This window comes from Lactuca sativa, chromosome 3, assembly GCF_002870075.4.
Source record: "Lactuca sativa cultivar Salinas chromosome 3, Lsat_Salinas_v11, whole genome shotgun sequence".
NCBI lineage: Eukaryota > Viridiplantae > Streptophyta > Magnoliopsida > Asterales > Asteraceae > Lactuca > Lactuca sativa.
Window position 1 is genome coordinate 35,084,223 of NC_056625.2, and position 19,510 is coordinate 35,103,732.

Below are 19,510 nucleotides of genomic sequence, written 5' to 3' on the forward strand. Positions count from 1 at the left end.
GGATTTTCTAGAAGGTTGTCATTGTTGGTTTCGACATCAATCATGATAGAAGAACCTATTACAATGAAAAGAAGGAAAAAGATATATGTTTACAAGTCAGAAATTTTAGATATATATATATATATATATATATATATATATATATATATATAGATGGATAATGTGCAAACATTACTCTATGAGGATTTATTCCAGTTGCAGCAACATATATAAATCCAACTTCCCAATTGCAATTCCAATACCCTAAACTCCTAGATCACCAAGACCCATTATTTTGCTTCCATCTTTAACAACAAACATATCAACCTACAAAATTTGCAAAAAGGTTTTGAAATTTGAACACAAGCACTAATATATCTATATCGAATAATTTAAAAAAAAAAAAGAATCATATCATTTATTTAAAAGTAGAGTACCTGTTCAGCAGGCCAATTATAAACCATTAACATAATTTCTCTATGGCATTTAAATGTGAAATTTTTACTACTTTGTTGTTCATCAAGATGATGCACACCTACCTTCCTTCAATGGATCCCACCTATAAACCAAAATTAAACATTATTTTAGTTTACAAATATATTTGTTTTATTAAAATAGAAGAAATAATATGATAAAAGACATACTAAGAAACCTTGTTGATCAGGAAAGGCAACAACACACCTAGTTTGGTAATTATTGTCAAAAGTTTGATGGACATTGTTGTATAGGATCCGGAAATAAACCATTTTATTTTTTCTTCATAAATTATGTCTACATGAGGTCGCCTTGGTCATGCCTCTAGACAATGATATTTCACACTATATCAAACTCTTGTATTATAAGACAAGGTGGAGGGTGTCTCCAAAGAGGTGGAAGTTGTGGGTTCTTTTGTGTGTTTGAATTTCCAATTAGTCAAATCAAAGGCTCAAGTGAAATTGGGGTATTTTGGACTTTTTCATGTGTCAAAATATCATGTCTCACAATAATTGTTAAAAAATACTTGTAAGTAATAAGAGTTTAAAGAAATTAATTATATTATTTTGATGCTTTATAATTACTTCACACATCTCCAAAAAGAAATAGAAAACAAAACAAGTTAATAATAGGATATTTAAGTTTATAGATATTGGGAAATCAACTTGCTTTATATTATAAAGATAAATTATACTATTTTTTCTCAATTAAATAAATATAATAAAAGTAACGTCAAAGTATTTATAATATTTTATTTGTCCAAAATCTTTTTCTGGATTTGCTACACTATATTAGATGGATATAGTGAATCAATCAAGCCATTCAACAAATAAACATGAATGTCTCTTGTAATTAAACTTCCCCACACCTGCATTGACATAAGAAGATTATGCGTTATGTAAATTGTGGTGAGAATTGACACAATAATTGTTAAAAAACTGCAATAACAAGTAAGAGCATAAAAGAACTATAAATTCTACCATTAATAAGAGCCAAGAAACTGGCAGTATAATTTGAAACAATGTTATGGTAAAACCTCAAATGTCTAATTGCTCCGAGAAACTGGGTATCATGATTCCTGACTCGAAAATTCATGGATTAAGAGACGTACAAATTATCATTTTAACCTCTGCAAAGGGCCACATACATATATATACAAGTTAGAAAACCAAACAAGCGTTTCAGTTTTCAGTTTACCTGATAGTGACAAACCTGTTTGTGCCATGTTTTGCCCAATGTGCCCTTAGGTTAATTGCATTAGCAAAGTTATAGCTTTTAGATCCAAGTTTCTCCAACACTGTCTTGAATACCCCTTGACTCATCTTCCTCCCTACAATTCTAGCACCCTGTGTTTTGTGCTCACTGGTAGTGGATACATGGATATGGTGGTGGTGCAACAATCTGATTGCCACCCACCTGCACCCCATCTGTAACACTATTGTGAGACCCCTGTACATGAACAAACAGGTATTGGAATCCATATTCCTCTTGATTGATTTTGACCATTTATCAACACATCCATATTCCTCTTGATTGATTTTGACCTTGATTCCCTGTTTTTTTTGGTATAGAAGCTGCTTTCTTTGGTTTCTTAGCTCTTGGTTGTTTTGGAGAAGCACTCATTGTGGCTCCTGCTCCTCTTTTCTTTACAGAATCACCACCACCACCAGTGTCACTGCCGCCAGGTGTTGCTTGGAGGTCTTTAAGATTCATTCTGAGTTCTTTTGTGGAATCAGGTGGTGGAGTTGGTGGCATCATGTGCATTGATTAGGAGGTGGAAGTATCGGGCATGATTGAGAAACTAGGGTTTCCATTGAAGATAACGGATATTAAATCGATGTAGGTTCAAACAGAAATTGGAAATCAAATGCAAGTGCAAATAAATACTTACAGGTTGATGTGCAACAAAAGAGATATAAGGATGGAGAGAACTCAATGGTAAAATAGATTTGTAAGCAAACCACAATCGATTCATACAACAATTAAGCATGAATTGTTGATGATCAACGACAATTAAGCCTAGATCATTGGAGGATTTTGGATTCCATGTCGATTGATGATAACGACTACGAAATATGGATCGATTGTGGATCCAGATCTAAAGGCGAGAAAGAGACGAAGAGGAAGAACTAGAGCGAGGAGGTGACACACTTTGGAGGCGATTTGATGATAAAAGGACGGAAGAAGAGATCTCGCTCATCGGAGATGAAGATGATTCCAAATGGTGGAGTTTCTCGGGGAACGATGGAGAGAGAGCGTTGATATCAGGTCATTGTAGTGGCAGTTGAAGATGAAAATAGTGGTAAGTCGGTGTAGGTGGTGATCGTTGACCTCTAGGGGTGGTCGGTGGAAGGCAAGGGGAGGTGGTCGTTAAAGGCATAGAGAGAAAGTTAATGGAGGAAGCACTGAAGAACGAGAGAAAAAGGAGATGAGCAAGCGAGAGAGAGAGAGAGAGAGAGAGAGAGAGAGAGAAAGAGAGAGAGAGAGAGAGAGAGAGAGAGACTATGGATATTTCATTAATTGTGAATTGTTTTTTTATTCTTTTATATATTTTTGGTTTAATTATTTTTAGTTCCATATTTACCCTCATGGTATGTTGATAAAAACCTAAAATGTCATTGCATCCATTTATATTTACAAAAATGTCATGATCAATCCAAGCCATTAAATAATTCAATCTAACGTTCCACCTTTAGTTCTCGGGTTCTCCGAAAACTATAGGTTCTCAAATGATCATTCCTCTCTCTCTCTCTCTCTTTATATATATATATATATATATATATATATATATATATATATATATATATATATATATATATATATATATATATATATATAAGTAGGTTCATGCGAAAATATAAATATCCCGCGAAAACATATTTTATCTTATGAAAATCAAACACATGTACTATAAAAAAATAAATTTATTAGAAATAAATTAACGATAGTAAGTTTACATTGGATGGTGTTATGGTAACATAGATTTAAAGACGGTTTTGATAATTATATTTTTTCACGTCCTTAATCATTTTTAAATTCATGTTTTCATAATAAAAATGTTAAAAATCATACTTTGCTAATATGAAACAATTTATCATCAATCATCAATTATCATCATGTATTTCAAAGTTTGGATGAATTATTTTCCAAAATATAATGTTGAGGTGACACAATTTCATAGGTTTTTCTTGTTTTCGCGTTTTCGCAAATTATTTGCATGAGAATCAATAATGGTTAAAAAAAACTAAAAAAACAATCATTTTAATTAATAATTAAGGTTATTTATGTATTTTCAAGTATTTTGATTTTTTTTTAGTTTTTATAAATGATAAAAAAAACAATAAGGACATAATGGTCTTTTTAAGAAAAACATATTACATATGTTAGATCTGATACCATTTATTCATTATTTTTCAAGAACAAAACAAATATCTTCTCACCTCCTTCAACCATTTCTGATGAACACCACCACATCCACCACCGTTGACTGCCGCCTCACCACTAGTAACATCGCCGCCGACGACACCTCCATGTCGCAATCTCTGACCACCAGCGATAACACTTACATCTGTCGTAGGAATTTCAAATCTGGATCCACTGTTGTGGCGAACCATCACCGTCGTCGTCGTGTCCTCCTTCCACGACATATTTGCTCCTGCGACCCACCACTTTTTCTTCAGATCTGCTGTAGAGAGTCACCAAAACCTTCAGATTTTCACTAAGATACAGTAGATCTCGAGCGCATCTGATATTGCCATATTTATACATATTTTTAGGCAGTATCTTAATACATTTTATTTAATATTTTGGTTATTTGCAAAGATATTTGGTACTTATTGAATTGAATTGCACTCTGCAGCCAATCGGAACACTCTTGAAGAATATGGACTAGAATTAACAAGCATTGGAACTTTGGAGGATTGGAGATTAAAAGAAGGAAATTTCACCGAAAAATCCAACTCACGATGTTGATGGGTTTTTAGCACTACATCATTCCAACGATGTACATGCAACCCTAATGCTTTGGATGTAGGTTTTTTCTCAAGTTATACATGAAAATAATCATCCAAAACATAAACCCTATGACTAGCACACACAATTTCGAAATTGACATATAAATTAGGGTTTAGTCATTACCTCACTTGTTATATTGTAATAACAAGTATAATCCTTACTGGATCTTGACTTCTGAAAGCCTAGTGCCCCAAGTGTTGCACCTCTAATGGAGTCACAAACACCCAATGCAAAGGAAGACTTGGAGAGGTAAGGAAAATCGGCCAGGGTTCTTCTTAGAATGTTTAGAGCCGAAAATCCTAACTAGAGGCTCTTTAAATAGTTGTGGCTACTAGGGTTTTTAGGTGTAAACCCTAATACCTTACTGAGGCACCAAGCATCCCATGGACTCCCTCTTTAGAGCCCTTTGGACGAAATCTATAGGGCTTCCCCCTTAGGATTTCGTCCACTCCACTCTATGGAGTCCATCAGCCCGATTATGCAACTATCAATGATTTGCACTGCAGTCCCTCAATTATTAGTTTGTTCCTTTTAATCTCAAAATTAATACTAGATTAATTTTTTATTAATTATCAATTAAGAATATGATTTCCAAATAATATATTAATCTTATAATATATTAATAAAATCATTCTGAGTACCAATTTATTATTCATATAATAAATCCTACTCTCTTTCCGCTAGTCATCCTATCAAGGTGCATGAGTGAAGGAAACCCAAAAGGACCATGCTCATAATCAAATCAAGTACATACCAAATATAGTTATGGGCTTAAACACCTAATCCAACATTCTCCCACTTGGATAAGTCTAACAACTATAATTGCAAGTACGACTTCAGAATCTGATCAGCAATCGTAGCTTTCAAAAGCCATTGTCGAGCTCTGATCTTATCAATAGCGTGTCCTTTAGATAAGGGATCAAATATTCCTCCATTCTACAAGATATTGTATGGACATGAGACATGGATTATAATCATTCTCTCTGTCCAGGTGTTGTTGCCCGATTTCCGATTTATGACGACTGACACCAGACTACAATTGAACACATCAACTTAGTCAGGCTTGGCCAAGCACTTAGAGTGTCATCACTAAATCACTGAGGGGCCCACAGATATCTCTTGTATCCCTCTTTGGGTAAAAGGAATGGATAAAATTCGACTCATATGCTTGTACTAATTACTCATCAAATCACACACAACAATATGTTTATAACATCAAGTTACTGATGTGTTTACGTATTATCAATGTGCAACCGACTCGTAAACAACAACTCATATGTCTCCATTTCAATAATATAAGATATTATCGTCTCACAATCGCTCGTGATAAAATCCATGAAGTGATTCAGATGAGCGTGGGTTTAATCCAATACTCAAATCCTATTTCAGGAGTACTCATGAACACTGCAGCAAACTTGTGCCATGTCTAAGCATTTAGACAATCTACAGTCAGATTCATGACAGTCTTACCTCATTACTTACTTCCAAAGTATGATCGACTGTGGATGTTTGAATAACTTAGTCATTCGGGAAGTAAAACATGCGAAGTGAAACACAAAAATAATCTAATCCAATATGGTCTCAAAATTTTTGAATATAAATAAAACACTTATTATTTAATCACCATATTGATTACACATTATTCATTGTATAATGTTTCGACTAATCAACTTAATACTTGAATTAAAACAACAGTTATCCCATGCTCCAAACATGCACACTATGTTAGCCTATGGTCCTTAACTTGTGAAATAGATCAATTGAACACATTTCCAATGTTGCTCATTTCACAATTCCCTATTCCTTATTATAAGTGTAAGAATACAAAATTTTTGCTACTACTAGAATCTTGTTAGATCTAAACTCACATGCAATATTCCATTTGTAACGTCGAGGCACCAAAGTCACAGAGACTTGGATAACGATATTACAAAGCGTTCCATTGGAGATTGTTACAAGGAAATTACCCGGAAATGAAGTCTCATATTCAAGGTACATTCCTTGAACATCCTTCTCACATAAAAGTTTTTAACTTACACTTATATTCTTAATATCCAACTCCCATTATGGAAACATTTCCGTGATTGCCATATGACTATACATTCTAAATTGAATCCTATCTATTCATAATTATATCAATATGGTCCATCCATTACTATACTTTCAACTATCCAAGAGCATCTAATCTTTAGTAAACCTCAGATTGTCCTTGATAGTTGTTTAATATCTTTAGTCATATCCGGTTATGGTCCTTTTTCCCTCTTAATGCGCTAGGCATTTGCAAAAATCAGAACATGTGAATATTATAGCATATGCAATCGATCCTATATCCAAAGCATATGGGATACGATTCATAATGTCATACATAAAGACATGATACTTGACCAGTCTTTTGCTAAAATATTCCCATGTACAGAGTTTCCTATGTTGAAGCATTTCAACACGATATTCATATATATATATATATATATATATATATATATATATATATATATATATATATATATATATATATATATATATATCCATGACTAAGTTCCATTAAAATTTCAATCTAAGCTTTTAGATTCGAAATGAAATATAAGTATCCTCTCCCTTAAATTTTACTATAGCGAAACTACTTTTCAAACTTTGAAACTTTGCAAACTAAAACTTTGTTTCCTATAAATAGCATTGCTAACTTGCAATACTTGGCGTAATAAGTGTGCTCCCACTAGCATAATAATTACCTTCTTACTATCATAACACCTTTGCTTCTATTAGCACAACACTTTTACTCCCACTAGCTTTGACATGTACTCAGAAATCAACTGGACTTCTAGAAATAAATACTTATTCACTTCCTTACAAAGTTCAGATTTCTGATATGTGCTGCTTTAATAAGTCTTTTCCTAGACTTCTCAAGCTCATACACCTTTCAATAGATAGCTTATGTGTGTGTCTAAACCCAAGAAGTTGATTAGCCTTAAGAATGAAGGAGTCCCCAATTCCTAGAGGATGTCAATGCTTACACATCCATAAAGGATTTATGATTCATAAGCTAGAGATGATTTCTACCATCATAAAGCCCTTGTTCTAAGTAAATTCAATGATTCAATGCTAAACCAAAGAAATAAACCAACAATTACTTATTCAAGTATCAAGCTCATGATCAAAGCATTAAACAATCATAGGAAATACAAACTAGAATCATAGACATAAGATAAATGATAAATAAGCATGAATCCTTCGAAAACCCACAAACCTTCGAAGGTTTTAGCCAAGGTTGACCAAAATAGAGAAATTAGCCAGCCATGGCAATAGAATAACAATCACAAAAATCTAATTGCATTAAAAAACTAACAATTACTTTGGAAGATAAGAAGAATGTGTATCCAAGCTCCCAAAATCGCCTCATATGGTCTCTAATAGTGGAAAATCGAAGTCATTACTAAAAGATCCAACCCACAAGGTAAATGGTTAACAAAATGACCAAAATGCCCAAAAGTGTGTAGTTGCGCGGGTACCCGCGCGCCTGAGATTCCACCCTCGCAAGTGTTGCTGGAATGCTAATGGTCCATTCTTCTCCACTACCCAAGATTCCCTTGGTCCCCTCCATGACTCACATGATTTGATATTGGATAAGCACCTTCAAGCTATAAATATGGATAGTCCATGCCCAAAATAAAAATCCATGACCCATTTTCAAAAGCCCACTTCATCCAAATCTTCAACTTTCTAAGCCCAAATCTCCTTTGATGGATCCTCAAAGCCCAATAATGCATCGAAAAGCCCACTAAGTCCAACTCCAGTCAAGTCGCAAGCGCAATGAGCTCCAAAATTGTTAGGGTCAAAGTATTGTAATAAGTCGAAGTTTACTTTAGAGTCTTCGAACATTTTTTTGTAATCTATTTTACTAGGGCATTATATTTGAAGCTTAATGTTTTAGTCCTTAGTATATTTTTTGTATGCTTTCCTTTCCTATAAATAGGAGTGTTTACTAGAGTTGGAGGTACGAAGTCATTACAGAATTTTCACTTGTACTTTGTAAAACTTGAAAGCGTAATAGAGCCAAACAGATCATATTTACATTGGTGTTCAAATCTCGCAATCATATTTTGAATTCACATTCTGATTGATTCAATTCTCGATTCTTTGTTTCATCAGTTGGTATCAGAGCAGGATTCATATCTCTGATCTGATTTTCACATTGTTCAAAAAGATTTTTGAATCAATTTTTTGATTCAAAAGTTTCCGCACTTTTTGAAAGTGAAAAATTGTCTAGATCTTAGTATGTGATTCGATTATGCACTTAATTCATTGAATCAAGTGTTCTAATAGAGATTTTGTTTTGAATCATATAGTTTGTTATCAAATTCTCAAAGTTTCTTCAAAAATTCTCAAGAATTTATTCTGTACATCAATGGCGTCTTTCAATCTGAATTCCATGATTTCATTTTCTCATCTTCTAGGATCATCCACCAAAATTCCTATGCTCATCCCTGAGTATTACGATCAATGGGCTGATCGTATGCAGGATTATCTCAATGGATTGGATGAAGAACTGTGGAATTGCATTTCTGGCAATAACAATCCACCATCGAATGTTCAACCAATTGGATCATCTTTTGGAAATTCTGAAGTTGAAAATCAAACTGATCGACTGAAAAAGCTGGAAAAGATGTGTGTAAGAGAGCTAAGAGGAGCTTTGCCTCCAGTTGTTTACAACTATGTGAGGGGTTGTACAACTGCAAAGGAAATCTGGAACAATCTCAAGGAAAAATTCCAGGGAACTGAGAAGACAAAAGTTAACTCAGTGAAGCAATGCTTAGTGGAACTGAAGGACTTCAGAAAGAAAGATAGTGAAACTATCAAAGTGTATTATGATCGTCTTAATGAGATGTTCTATCGATGCAATCGATATGGTATCACCAGATCAGCCATGGAGTTCAATCTAATTTTTGTTATGGGACTTCGTAAAGAGTGGCGTAGTGTGAGCATGATGGTTAAGAACCAACAGAGCTTAGATACGTAAACTTTGAATGACTTATACAATCAACTGAAGACTCATGAAAGCGAAGTGAACAAAATAGATGAAGAATCGAAGGCAAATTTGGGAGGTCCACTAGCTTTGGTTTCGAAGATCTCTGAAAAAGAAGCTGAGAAAGACGCTTCCGATGAAGATAAAGGGTTCATCATGAACTCAGATGATGAGGCAATTGCTATTTATTCAAACAATCGTGTGAAAAAGTTCTTCAAAAAGCATTTCAATCCGAAGGCAAAGTCATCTGAGACAAAAGGGAACTTTTTGAGTAAAAGTATTGGGGAAGAGAAAAAGAAGGATGAGATGAAAGATACGAAGCCTGTTGAGGGAAAGACTGAGAAGAAGTTAAAGGGAGATGCTGGGATTGATTGTCATTATTGCAATGGTGCTAATCACCTTGCGAATGACTGTATGCTTCGAAAGAAGGATGAAAGAAAGAATAAAGTCAAGGATGAGGCGTACTATGCTGAGAAGTTGGAGATGGTTCGTGCGAAAGCCAAAAATTTATCTCTAGTTGCAAAGGGTGCAAATGAGGATGAAGAAGGTACGTATCAAATCTGGTCATCTAGATCAGATGATGAGGAAATGCGAAATCCAACCCATGGAGCAATGTTTGCAAAAATGGAGGAAGAATCAGAGGAGGAGGCATACGAAGTGCATGGAAGATGCTTCGTATCAAAATCTGCCGACAAATCTCCGATGACCCCAAAGGTACGAAATATTCTTGAATCTTTCAATATTCCAGTACATGCTTATAATTCTGAATTAGTATCTTTTGATGAAACTGTTACTTATTTTGATTCAATTGTGGTATTTGCTAGCAATGAGGCTAAGAAGCTGTCTATGCAGTTGCTAAAGACACTAAAGAAATTAGATTCGAAAATCACTAAGATAGATTGTTTAGAACTACAAATAACTAATATCATGGTTGATAGGGATAATTTCTCTAGTGATAATAAACTGTTGTTAGCCGCAGAGGAACATTTACTGTAATTCGGCTAAAAGATTGTATGGGAAAATAACTGAACTTCATCATTCATGCGAAATCAATAAAGAACAACATAGAAAATTGCTGCCATTTTTAGCTTATGAAAGAGCTACGGTAGATAACATTTTGTATGATTGTGAAAAGGAAATAGTTGATTTTAACAAAGTTTCGAATGATAAGTATAGATATGGAATAGTCAAAGTTGATGAATGTCTTGATTCGGAAGATTTAGTTAACATTGTGAATGATACTTTGACTAAATCTGAACAAATTCACATTTTGAAAAAGACTGAGAATTCAACGTCTAACTCTCAATCTAATTTTGCTAATATTGAAGATAATTCTGATAATATTAGTGAAATTAGTGAGCTTGAAGATGTTGATTGTTCTCAGTTGTCTGTTGTTAATGTTGCTTCAACTTCTAAAGGGAAAGAAAAAGTTAAGGATTTGATGGTTGAGAATGAAATTGATATACCCTCAACTTCGAAAGTTTGTGATATGAACTTCGTGGATCTCAAAGATTACCAAACTGATGATAGTGACGATGAAGATGTAGAGAAAGTTTTGAAAGAAAAGGCATCTTTAAAGGAAGAAGAAATTCCACGAATAGTTGTTGACCAAGTGTATGGTGATACACAAAAGTTCGAAAAAATGATGAATGAAAAAGGTGAACATTATCTTGAAACAAACACGGTGGTTTATCGAAATTTCAAAAGCTCAGTTGATGTCATTTTTCCAAATCAAGTTTTCGTAACTACCAAGAATGTTGAGAATATCAAACCAGAGTTAAAGAAGATGGTTGAAGAGGATAATACAAAAACAACTGAAGAAGGTTTTTTCGCAAATCAAAACACAGTTGAAAACAACTTAACAAAGAATTCGTATGTGTTTCAACGAGAAAAACCACAAAAACAATGGGTTGAAAAATCAAAAGTTGAAAAAGAGAAAATAATACATGTTGAAAAGGAAAATGAAAATGTTGTCAAATTAAACTCTAAGGAATTTAAAGATCAAATTGACAAATTTTCAAAGGAAAACAACATTTCAAAAAGATAAGCAAGAAAGAAAATATTTTGGCAAAATGTTGAGTCTCAAAAGATGTCTGAATTACAATCAACCAAAAATGTTTTCAAAGCTAAAAATTCTTCTTCTTTTTCAAAAACCCAACAATCATCTCAATCAAATCAAACAAGGTCTAAAGTAAATAAGCAACCAAAGTTTTCGAAAATTTCTGAAACTAACAAATCAAGAGATTTTTCAAATAGATCTAATTCAAATCAACAAGTTTTTCAACGTCAACATTTTAAATCAAAAGTTGATTCATCGTATGCTTATTCTTTTGTAACAAATCCCAAAGTTGAATTTGTTCCTCAAAAGCCAAATTTTCCTAATCATACGAAGAAAAAAACACCAAAGGCTTCGCATGAAAAAGGCATAACTTCAAAGAAAAACATAGATCACTGGCTTGAAGGATGAGGAAAAGTTTATCAATCCAACAAATACTCAGAAAAAAAAATCAACGAAGCTTATGAAAAGTATGTCAATACTTCTTCAAATGGAAGTTCGTCTTCAAAAGATTCAAACATCTCCATTAAAGCTTGGAGACCAGTCACAAAAGCAAAGAAAGTTCAGTCACAAACTCTAAATACGAAGGGTAAAGTTAGTGAACATTCAAAACCATCAAACACCTATGTTTCGGTTTCTTTAGATGAAGAAGTAAACTTAATTGATAGTCTCAAAACCAAAGTTTGTCATTGGGTTAAAAGTTCTTCATTACATTCGAAATTAAAGTCTAATTTCCAAGGACCCAAAAAGCCTTGGGTACCTAAATTTTTCCATCGATTGCAGGTATTGTGTGATGAGCAATATGATAACAAGTGGTACATTGATAGTGGTTGCTCTCGTCACATGACTGGGAAGAAGGAGAATTTACGATATTTTCGAAGTCTAAAAAATGCTGGAGTAGTAAATTTTGGAAACAATCAAAAGTGTCAAGTCAAAGGATATGGGAAAATCACAAATGGACAATACACAGTGAATCGTGTTGCATATGTTGAAGGTCTTCATCATAACTTGATCAGTGTATCTCAACTTGTTGTGGACACTGGCAATCAAGTTCTCTTTAACGAAGAAGGAAGTATTATTTCTAATGTTAACACAAAATAAATATTACTGAAATCTAAAAGGAAAGGTGACATGTCCACTATGGACATCAATCCAATTGTAGGCAAACCAACTGTATGTCTTCTTTCGAAAGCCTATTCTGATTTAAGCTGGCTATGGCATCGAAGACTTTCACATCTCAACTTTCAAAATATTAATAAACTTGTGGTACAAGATCTGGTAAGAGGTTTACCTGTTCTTAAATTTGACAATGATTCTTTATGTGCAGCTTATGAAGTTGGTAAGCAACATGAACAAGGTCATTCAATAACGATTGATTCGAAAATTGTTGCACCTCTGGAATTGTTACATATTGATTTGTGTGGTCCTTCGATTGTTTCAACTCTCAACAATAAACGGTACATTTTAGTTATTGTTGATGATTTTTCTAGATTTACGTGGGTTTATTTTCTCAGGCTCAAATCCGAAGTTGCACAAATTATGATTGACTTTATCAAAAAGATGGAAATCACGTTGAAGAAGACTGTTCGAAAAATCAAAAGTGATCATGGAACTGAATTTAAGAACAATGTTCTTGATTCATTTTTGGTGGACAAAGGAATTTCGCATAATTTTTCATCTCCATACACACCACAACAAAATGGAGTTGTTGAACGAAGGAATTGCTCATTATGCGAAGCAGCGAGAACTATGTTGGCATATGCAAATTTACCTCAATATCTTTGGGTTGAAGCTGTTTCAACCGCATGTTTTACTCAAAACAGATCATTCATTCATCATCGTTTTAATATTACACCATACGAAATTCTGAATAATCGTAAACCTAATGAGAAATTCTTTCATGTTTTCGGATGTAGGTGCTTTATTATGAATCTCAAGGATCATCTTTCGAAATTTCAAGCAAAAGCTGATGAAGGAATTTTTCTTGGATATTCGCACAAATCTGTCGCATATCGAGTGTAAAATAAGTGGACACGAAAAGTGGAAGAAACTTTCAATCTCACATTCGATGATTATTATATTAAACAAAATAATCATAAATTTGCAATTCATCCAATTTTACAAGAAAAACAAGTTGAAACTGAATCTTTATCAATGGATGATATTGATTATGATTTGATTTTTGGAATTTCAGATCATGCAGTTGATGCTGAAATTCATGCTTCTGATAATAAAATACCAGAATTTACGAAGCTTACTGAAGGTTTAACATCAACTCCTCAAGAATAAGAAAGTATGCAATGTAATCCAGTGGAGGGAGAGCACTTGGATTCGAATACCTTAGATGATGACGAGCATTCTTTTGAGGGGGAGAAAGAAATGTTGAATGATAATGTTGAAAAGGAATATGTTGTTGAGGGGGAGCTTAATGTTGAGGGGGAGCATAATCTTGATGATGCTTGTTCAATTGCAGGTTCATAAAACGATGAACTGTATGAAGATGCACCTTTGGAATTTGATCCAACATATCCACCAATGGAAAAATGGACAAGAGATCATCCGAAGGATCAAGTTATTGGGAATCCACAAGAAGGAGTTTTGACAAGAGCTCAAATTCGTGTGAAGAATGAGGTATTGAATACTCATCAAGAATTTTGCATGTTTAATGTTTTCATCTCTAAAATTGGACCAAAAACAGTTAAGAATGCAATGAAACACTCATATTGGGTTGCTGCCATGCAATCTGAATTGTCAGAATTCGAACGAAACAAGGTTTGGAGATTAATTCCTAAACCTGAAAATGTTTCGATTGTCGGGTTAAAATGGATTTTCAAAAATAAAACCGAAAAAGAAGGAAAAATTGTTCGAAACAAGGCCAAACTTGTTGTTAAAGGATATTCCTAACAAGAAGGAATCGATTATGAAGAAACTTTTGCCCCTGTCGCAAGACTCGAGGCGGTTCGTATATATCTGGCTTATGCAGCTCACAAAGATTTTGATGTTTATCAAATGGACGTGAAATGTGCATTTCTCAATGGAGAGTTTGAAGAAACAGTTTATGTGGAACAACGCCCAGGTTTTATTAACGAAGAATATCCTAATCATGTTTATATTTTAGATAAGGCAGTTTATGGTTTGAAACAAGCACCACGAGCATGGTATGCAACTCTTACATCATTTTTGAAACAATCTTAATTTAAACAAGGATCAGTTGATCCCACATTATTTCGAAAGAAAGTGGGGAATTGAAACAACCCAAAAATATGACCCAAAATTTTCAATTTTTATCATAACAAAAACATGAAACCAAGTATCTCATAACAACATCATACGTCGCGTGTTTCAAAAACCGTGATAAAATACTGAGAGAAGGAAAACTGTATCCAAACATATCAACTAACGGAATCAACTCCCAGGACAAAAACTGAAGCTGTGGTGTGTGTGATGCCATCATCCCGAGCTCTTCCCTTTGCTTGCGGAAGTACCTGAAACCAAAACTGAAACTGTAAGCACGAAGCTTAGTGAGCTCCCCCAAACTACCACATACTATACAATACATATAAAGCACATACTGGGCCTTGCCCACTGCATCAGACCAAAGTCTGGAATTAGCTGCATCGGACCGAAGTCCGGAACTGACTGGGACCTTGTCCCCTGCATCGAACCGGAGTCCAGAACTAACTGCATCGGATAGAAGTACGGAACTGACTGCATCGGACCGAAGTCCGGAACTGACTGCATCGGACCGAAGTCCGGAACTAGCTGCATCGGACCGAAGTCCGGAACTGACTGATCAAAGCATAGCATAACAAATATCAACTAGTATAACACATACATTGCATACTGCATCGGAACAGAGTCTGGAACACATAGCACAAACATGCTTGAATCACAGCATCGGACTAAAGTCTGGGACTACTGCTAACTAAACGGGCCGGCATTGTGGCCGTAGACCCGTTCCTACTGAAAGGTAACTCACCTCGTGAACTGGCTGCTGTGTGAATGGCTCTGGAAGCTAACTGCTGCTGCTCCGGTATCTCCCTGGCTACAAGTCCATAAACACACTCAATCAAATGCTAAACACTGCACTGGGTAAAATGACTCTTTTACCCTTGGTCAAAGACAACTCTCTCGGTCAAAGTCAACCCACAATTGACCTGACTCGCCGAGTTGGGCCGCCAACTCGTCGAGTCTCTAGTCTCACTTCTCAACCCTACTCGTGGCTACTCATCGAGTATGGCATCGACTCGACGAGTACCCTCTCGATCCAAGAACTCAGACAATCTTCTTCCGACTCGCCAAGTCATATGAACAACTCGACGAGTTGTTCTTGAGCTAAGAAGATTGCCTTGGACTCGCCGAGTTGTATGAACAACTCGTCGAGTCCCTCCATCACTGAGTCTATCCTCCAACTCACTGAGTCCACTCTACTACTCACAGGCTTCCACTCGACATTACTCAAAAAGGGAAAAACGGGACTCGCGACTTGACTCGCCGAGTCATAGCCATGCAGCTACTCAAAACTCGATTCTGCTTGAATCTAGCGGCTGAAACTTATAGATCTGGGCTTCCTTAACTTGATTAGCACGTAAAGATTCTATCTTTATATGCCCAAAAGCGACCAAGAAGATAATAAGGCTCAAAAAGCATAATAAAGGCTAGATCTAGGGTTCTTATGCAAGGCATCTCCAAAAAGGCAACAGATCCGGGCTCTACAACTCCTAAATGAATAGATCTATGGATATCTCGTCCTAGTAAGGCATCCATACAACTATAGGGCTTAGAAAATGCATCAAACTAGCCCTAGAAGAGTTCTAATGAAGATCTAAAGCATAAAACAGAAGGAATCCGAGAAATACCTCAATGAACTCTGATTTTGCCCTTGGATCTTTGCTCCACACCTCTTCTCTTTGCTCCTCTCTTCTTCTTCTTCTTCAAGCCTTCAAAATCCACACAAAAGCACTTAAAGCAAATAAGGGATGGATTAGGGTTTTCTCACAGCTCTCTGAGGGTGAAGGAGGCGGGTTTGGGGCACAAAGCATTGCTTAAATAGTGAGCAACCCGGGGATTTAGGGTTTCTTCCAGGCAGGCAGACTCGTCGAGTCCCGAATATGGACTCGCCGAGTCGCCAACTAACACGTGCACAAAAACTTGACCCTACTCGACGAGTCAGGCCATAGACTCGCCGAGTCCCTCAATAAAACTTCTAAATAAATGCCACGAAAACAACATACCAGAGACGGGGCGTTACAGGAATCATCTTATGCTTGTTCAAATTTATGTTGATGATATTATTTTTGGCTCGACTGACCCTGCTTTGTCTAGAGAATTCGAAGAGTTGATGAAAAGCAAGTTTGAGATGAGCATGATGGGAAAAATTAATAATTTCCTTGGATTAAATATTCGTCAAAACAGAGAAGGGATTTTCATTAATCAATAAAAATATACGAAAAATCTGCTAGAAAAGTTTGGATTGACGAATAGCACAAAGCTTCGTGTACCAAAGGCAACAGGCATAAAGCTAACACCATCGTTAGACAAACCTGCTGTTGATATAACGTTGTATAGGAGCATGATTGGTTCATTACTTTATCTTACAGTGAGTAGACCTGATATCATGTTTTCTGTGTGTAATTGTGCTAGGTATCAGTCTAATCCACGCGAACCACATCTCTCGGCTGTGAAGAATATTTTTCGTTACCTTAAAGGAACAATTTCGTTAGGATTGTGGTATCCTTCGAAAACTAGATTCTTCATACAAGCATACTCAGATGCCGACTTGGGTGGTTGTATTCTTGATCGAAAAATCACAAGTGGAGGATGTCAATTTCTTGATGGCAAATTAGTCAGCTGTCAGTCGAAAAAGCAAACGTGTGTGTCAATTTCCACAGCTGAAGCAGAATATGTGGCTGCTGCTGCTTGCACTTCACAAATAATATGGATCCAAAGTCAATTGCGTGATTATGCAATTAATATGAAAAAGATTCCATTATATTGTGATTCTCAAAGTGAAATAAGAATTTGTCATAATCCTGTGCAGGATGGGAACATTGAAGTACATTTCGTGAAAACAACTGATCAGTTAGCTGATATCTTCACGAAACCTTTGCATGAAAAGTCACTTATGAGAATAATAGAAGGTCTTGGAATGATCGATGGAAATTCCGTTCCATGCGAAAAAGAAGAATGATGGACGAAAAAGAATGAATTAGAGGTGTTGAATAAAAGATAACACAAAGTCATTCAGCATTCAGCGGTTACTGTTCATGGTCAACGCTTCGACCGCTTCGAATTCACATATTTGTCACTTATTTTCAGCGTTGAGTTAGTGGTTACTGTTCATATTCAACGCTTCGAACGCTTCGAATTCGTATATTTGTCACTCTTAAAGGAATGACAAACATTCATCTGTTTGCAACAAATTCAGTCTCCTTTTCATATTTTCGAAAATTCAAAAATCCAAAAAGATTTTCTTTTGTTTTGCTCTTATATTTTCTAAAAATCAAAAATCCAAAAAGATTTTCTTTTCTTTTGTTTCTAAATTTTCTAAAAATCAAAAATTCAAAAAGATTTTCTTTTCTTATGTTCTTAAATTTTTGAAAAATCAAAAATCCAAAAAGATTTTCTTTTGTTTTGTTCTTAAATTTTCGAAAAATCAAAAATCCAAAAAGATTTTCGTTTGTTCTGTCGTTATTTTCGAAAAAATCAAAACAACAAAAATATTTTTATTTCCTTTTAGTATTTTGTTGCAGATTATGATGACGATTCAGAGGGAACAATGCAGGCAGTACGAGGGTCAGGTACATTTTCTTTGTATTGCTCAATTTTTCATTATTCGAACTAGTTAGGTTATCCCTAGAAGCATGCTGTTGCATGTTGTCCAAAGCCTCCATGACTCAATGTGTATGTGCGAAAGCCTTAATGAAATTTTTCACACGAAAATTTCTTCCCAATCATGCTTATATTCACATTCGTCTCTGAGCTGCCTTACTCTTCTCAAAATGAGTTAAGAGTTTCCTGTTTGGTCCGAAATCATAACAGAGGTACATTTCATGTCTTATACCAATCTTTTTCATCCATAAAGTTCGTACACGATCACACACAAAGACGTATGTCCAAGTGGTCTCTGATCAAACCCATCGACACTTAGATATATCAAAACTATGTGTTTATGATCTGACATCATGAGTCTGTGACGAAAGTGAAACCCAAAATCTTGCAAATTAAGGAATTGACGGGGAACATTGTTCCAGACATTTATGAAACTTTTGTTTCAGAACCAAAATTTCGAAACTCCAAATCATATTCATTTCGAATGAGTGGTCTTGATCAAACATTTGAAACCCACGATGTTTGTTACCCAACAAGATCCAGTACACAAATTTTTTTCATGAATATGATTTTCGTGTGAGTTTCATTCGAATGTCCTAGTCATGTTAAAATTTTACAAAGCCAACTTGTCACTGACTACACTCGTCATACAAGTAATTTTTGTTACAATTTATCACCTTATGTTTAGGTTGACATGTAACGAAATTTTGAACCTACCCACGAAGCATTTTCAAAATAAGCCCTTTGATACTTATCAAAAAGTGTTCGATTGTAATTCACGGGAACATACACAAGCTGTTGATCATCTCTCTTGATGATTAACGAAGCAACCTTTGCCCGGGGTTTAACTGCCTTCGTGTCAAATTAAATTTTTGACATCACAAAATTCCACAAAAAATTTATTTTTATTGTTTCTTGTCTAACTTTCCTTGGAACACTACACACACGAAATTCTTGAGGTTCTGAGTAATACCTACTCAGGCTGATGATTTCGAACATATGGAATATGACTTCACTTTTTCTCCAAAAAGTGAAAGAGCCTTGCCTCCATTCGAAGGGTTCTGACGGTTACAATTCTCTTGAGGGGATAATGACAGGTTGTGTATACATGACGTATAGTATTCTGTCTGGTTTTC

General features: G+C 35.1%; 1 protein-coding gene and 1 pseudogene across 1 annotated transcript; one reads left to right on the forward strand and one right to left on the reverse strand.

The window, feature by feature from the left end:
- Positions 1 to 1,646: 1,646 nt before the first annotated feature.
- Positions 1,647 to 2,283, reverse strand: LOC111917154 (protein BASIC PENTACYSTEINE1-like; annotated as a pseudogene).
- A 6,586-nt stretch (positions 2,284 to 8,869) lies between these two features.
- On the forward strand, positions 8,870 to 11,534 carry LOC111917153 (uncharacterized). The gene is made up of 4 exons (XM_023912807.1): positions 8,870 to 9,451; positions 9,512 to 10,479; positions 10,664 to 10,718; positions 10,872 to 11,534. Exons 1-4 carry the CDS (start codon positions 8,870 to 8,872, stop codon positions 11,532 to 11,534), a joined length of 2,268 nt encoding a protein of 755 aa, XP_023768575.1.
- The last annotated feature ends 7,976 nt before the right edge of the window (positions 11,535 to 19,510 follow it).

What these genes read in the sequence shown, in the direction of transcription:
- LOC111917153 (XM_023912807.1), top strand. Translation starts at nt 8,870, where the DNA reads ATGGCGTCTTTCAATCTGAATTCCATGATTTCATTTTCTCATCTTCTA. An exon ending in GGCGTAGTGTGAGCATGATG is followed by an intron (nt 9,452 to 9,511) that starts GTTAAGAACCAA and finishes AATCAACTGAAG; the next exon opens with ACTCATGAAAGCGAAGTGAA. An exon ending in GCCGCAGAGGAACATTTACT is followed by an intron (nt 10,480 to 10,663) that starts GTAATTCGGCTA and finishes TGATAAGTATAG; the next exon opens with ATATGGAATAGTCAAAGTTG.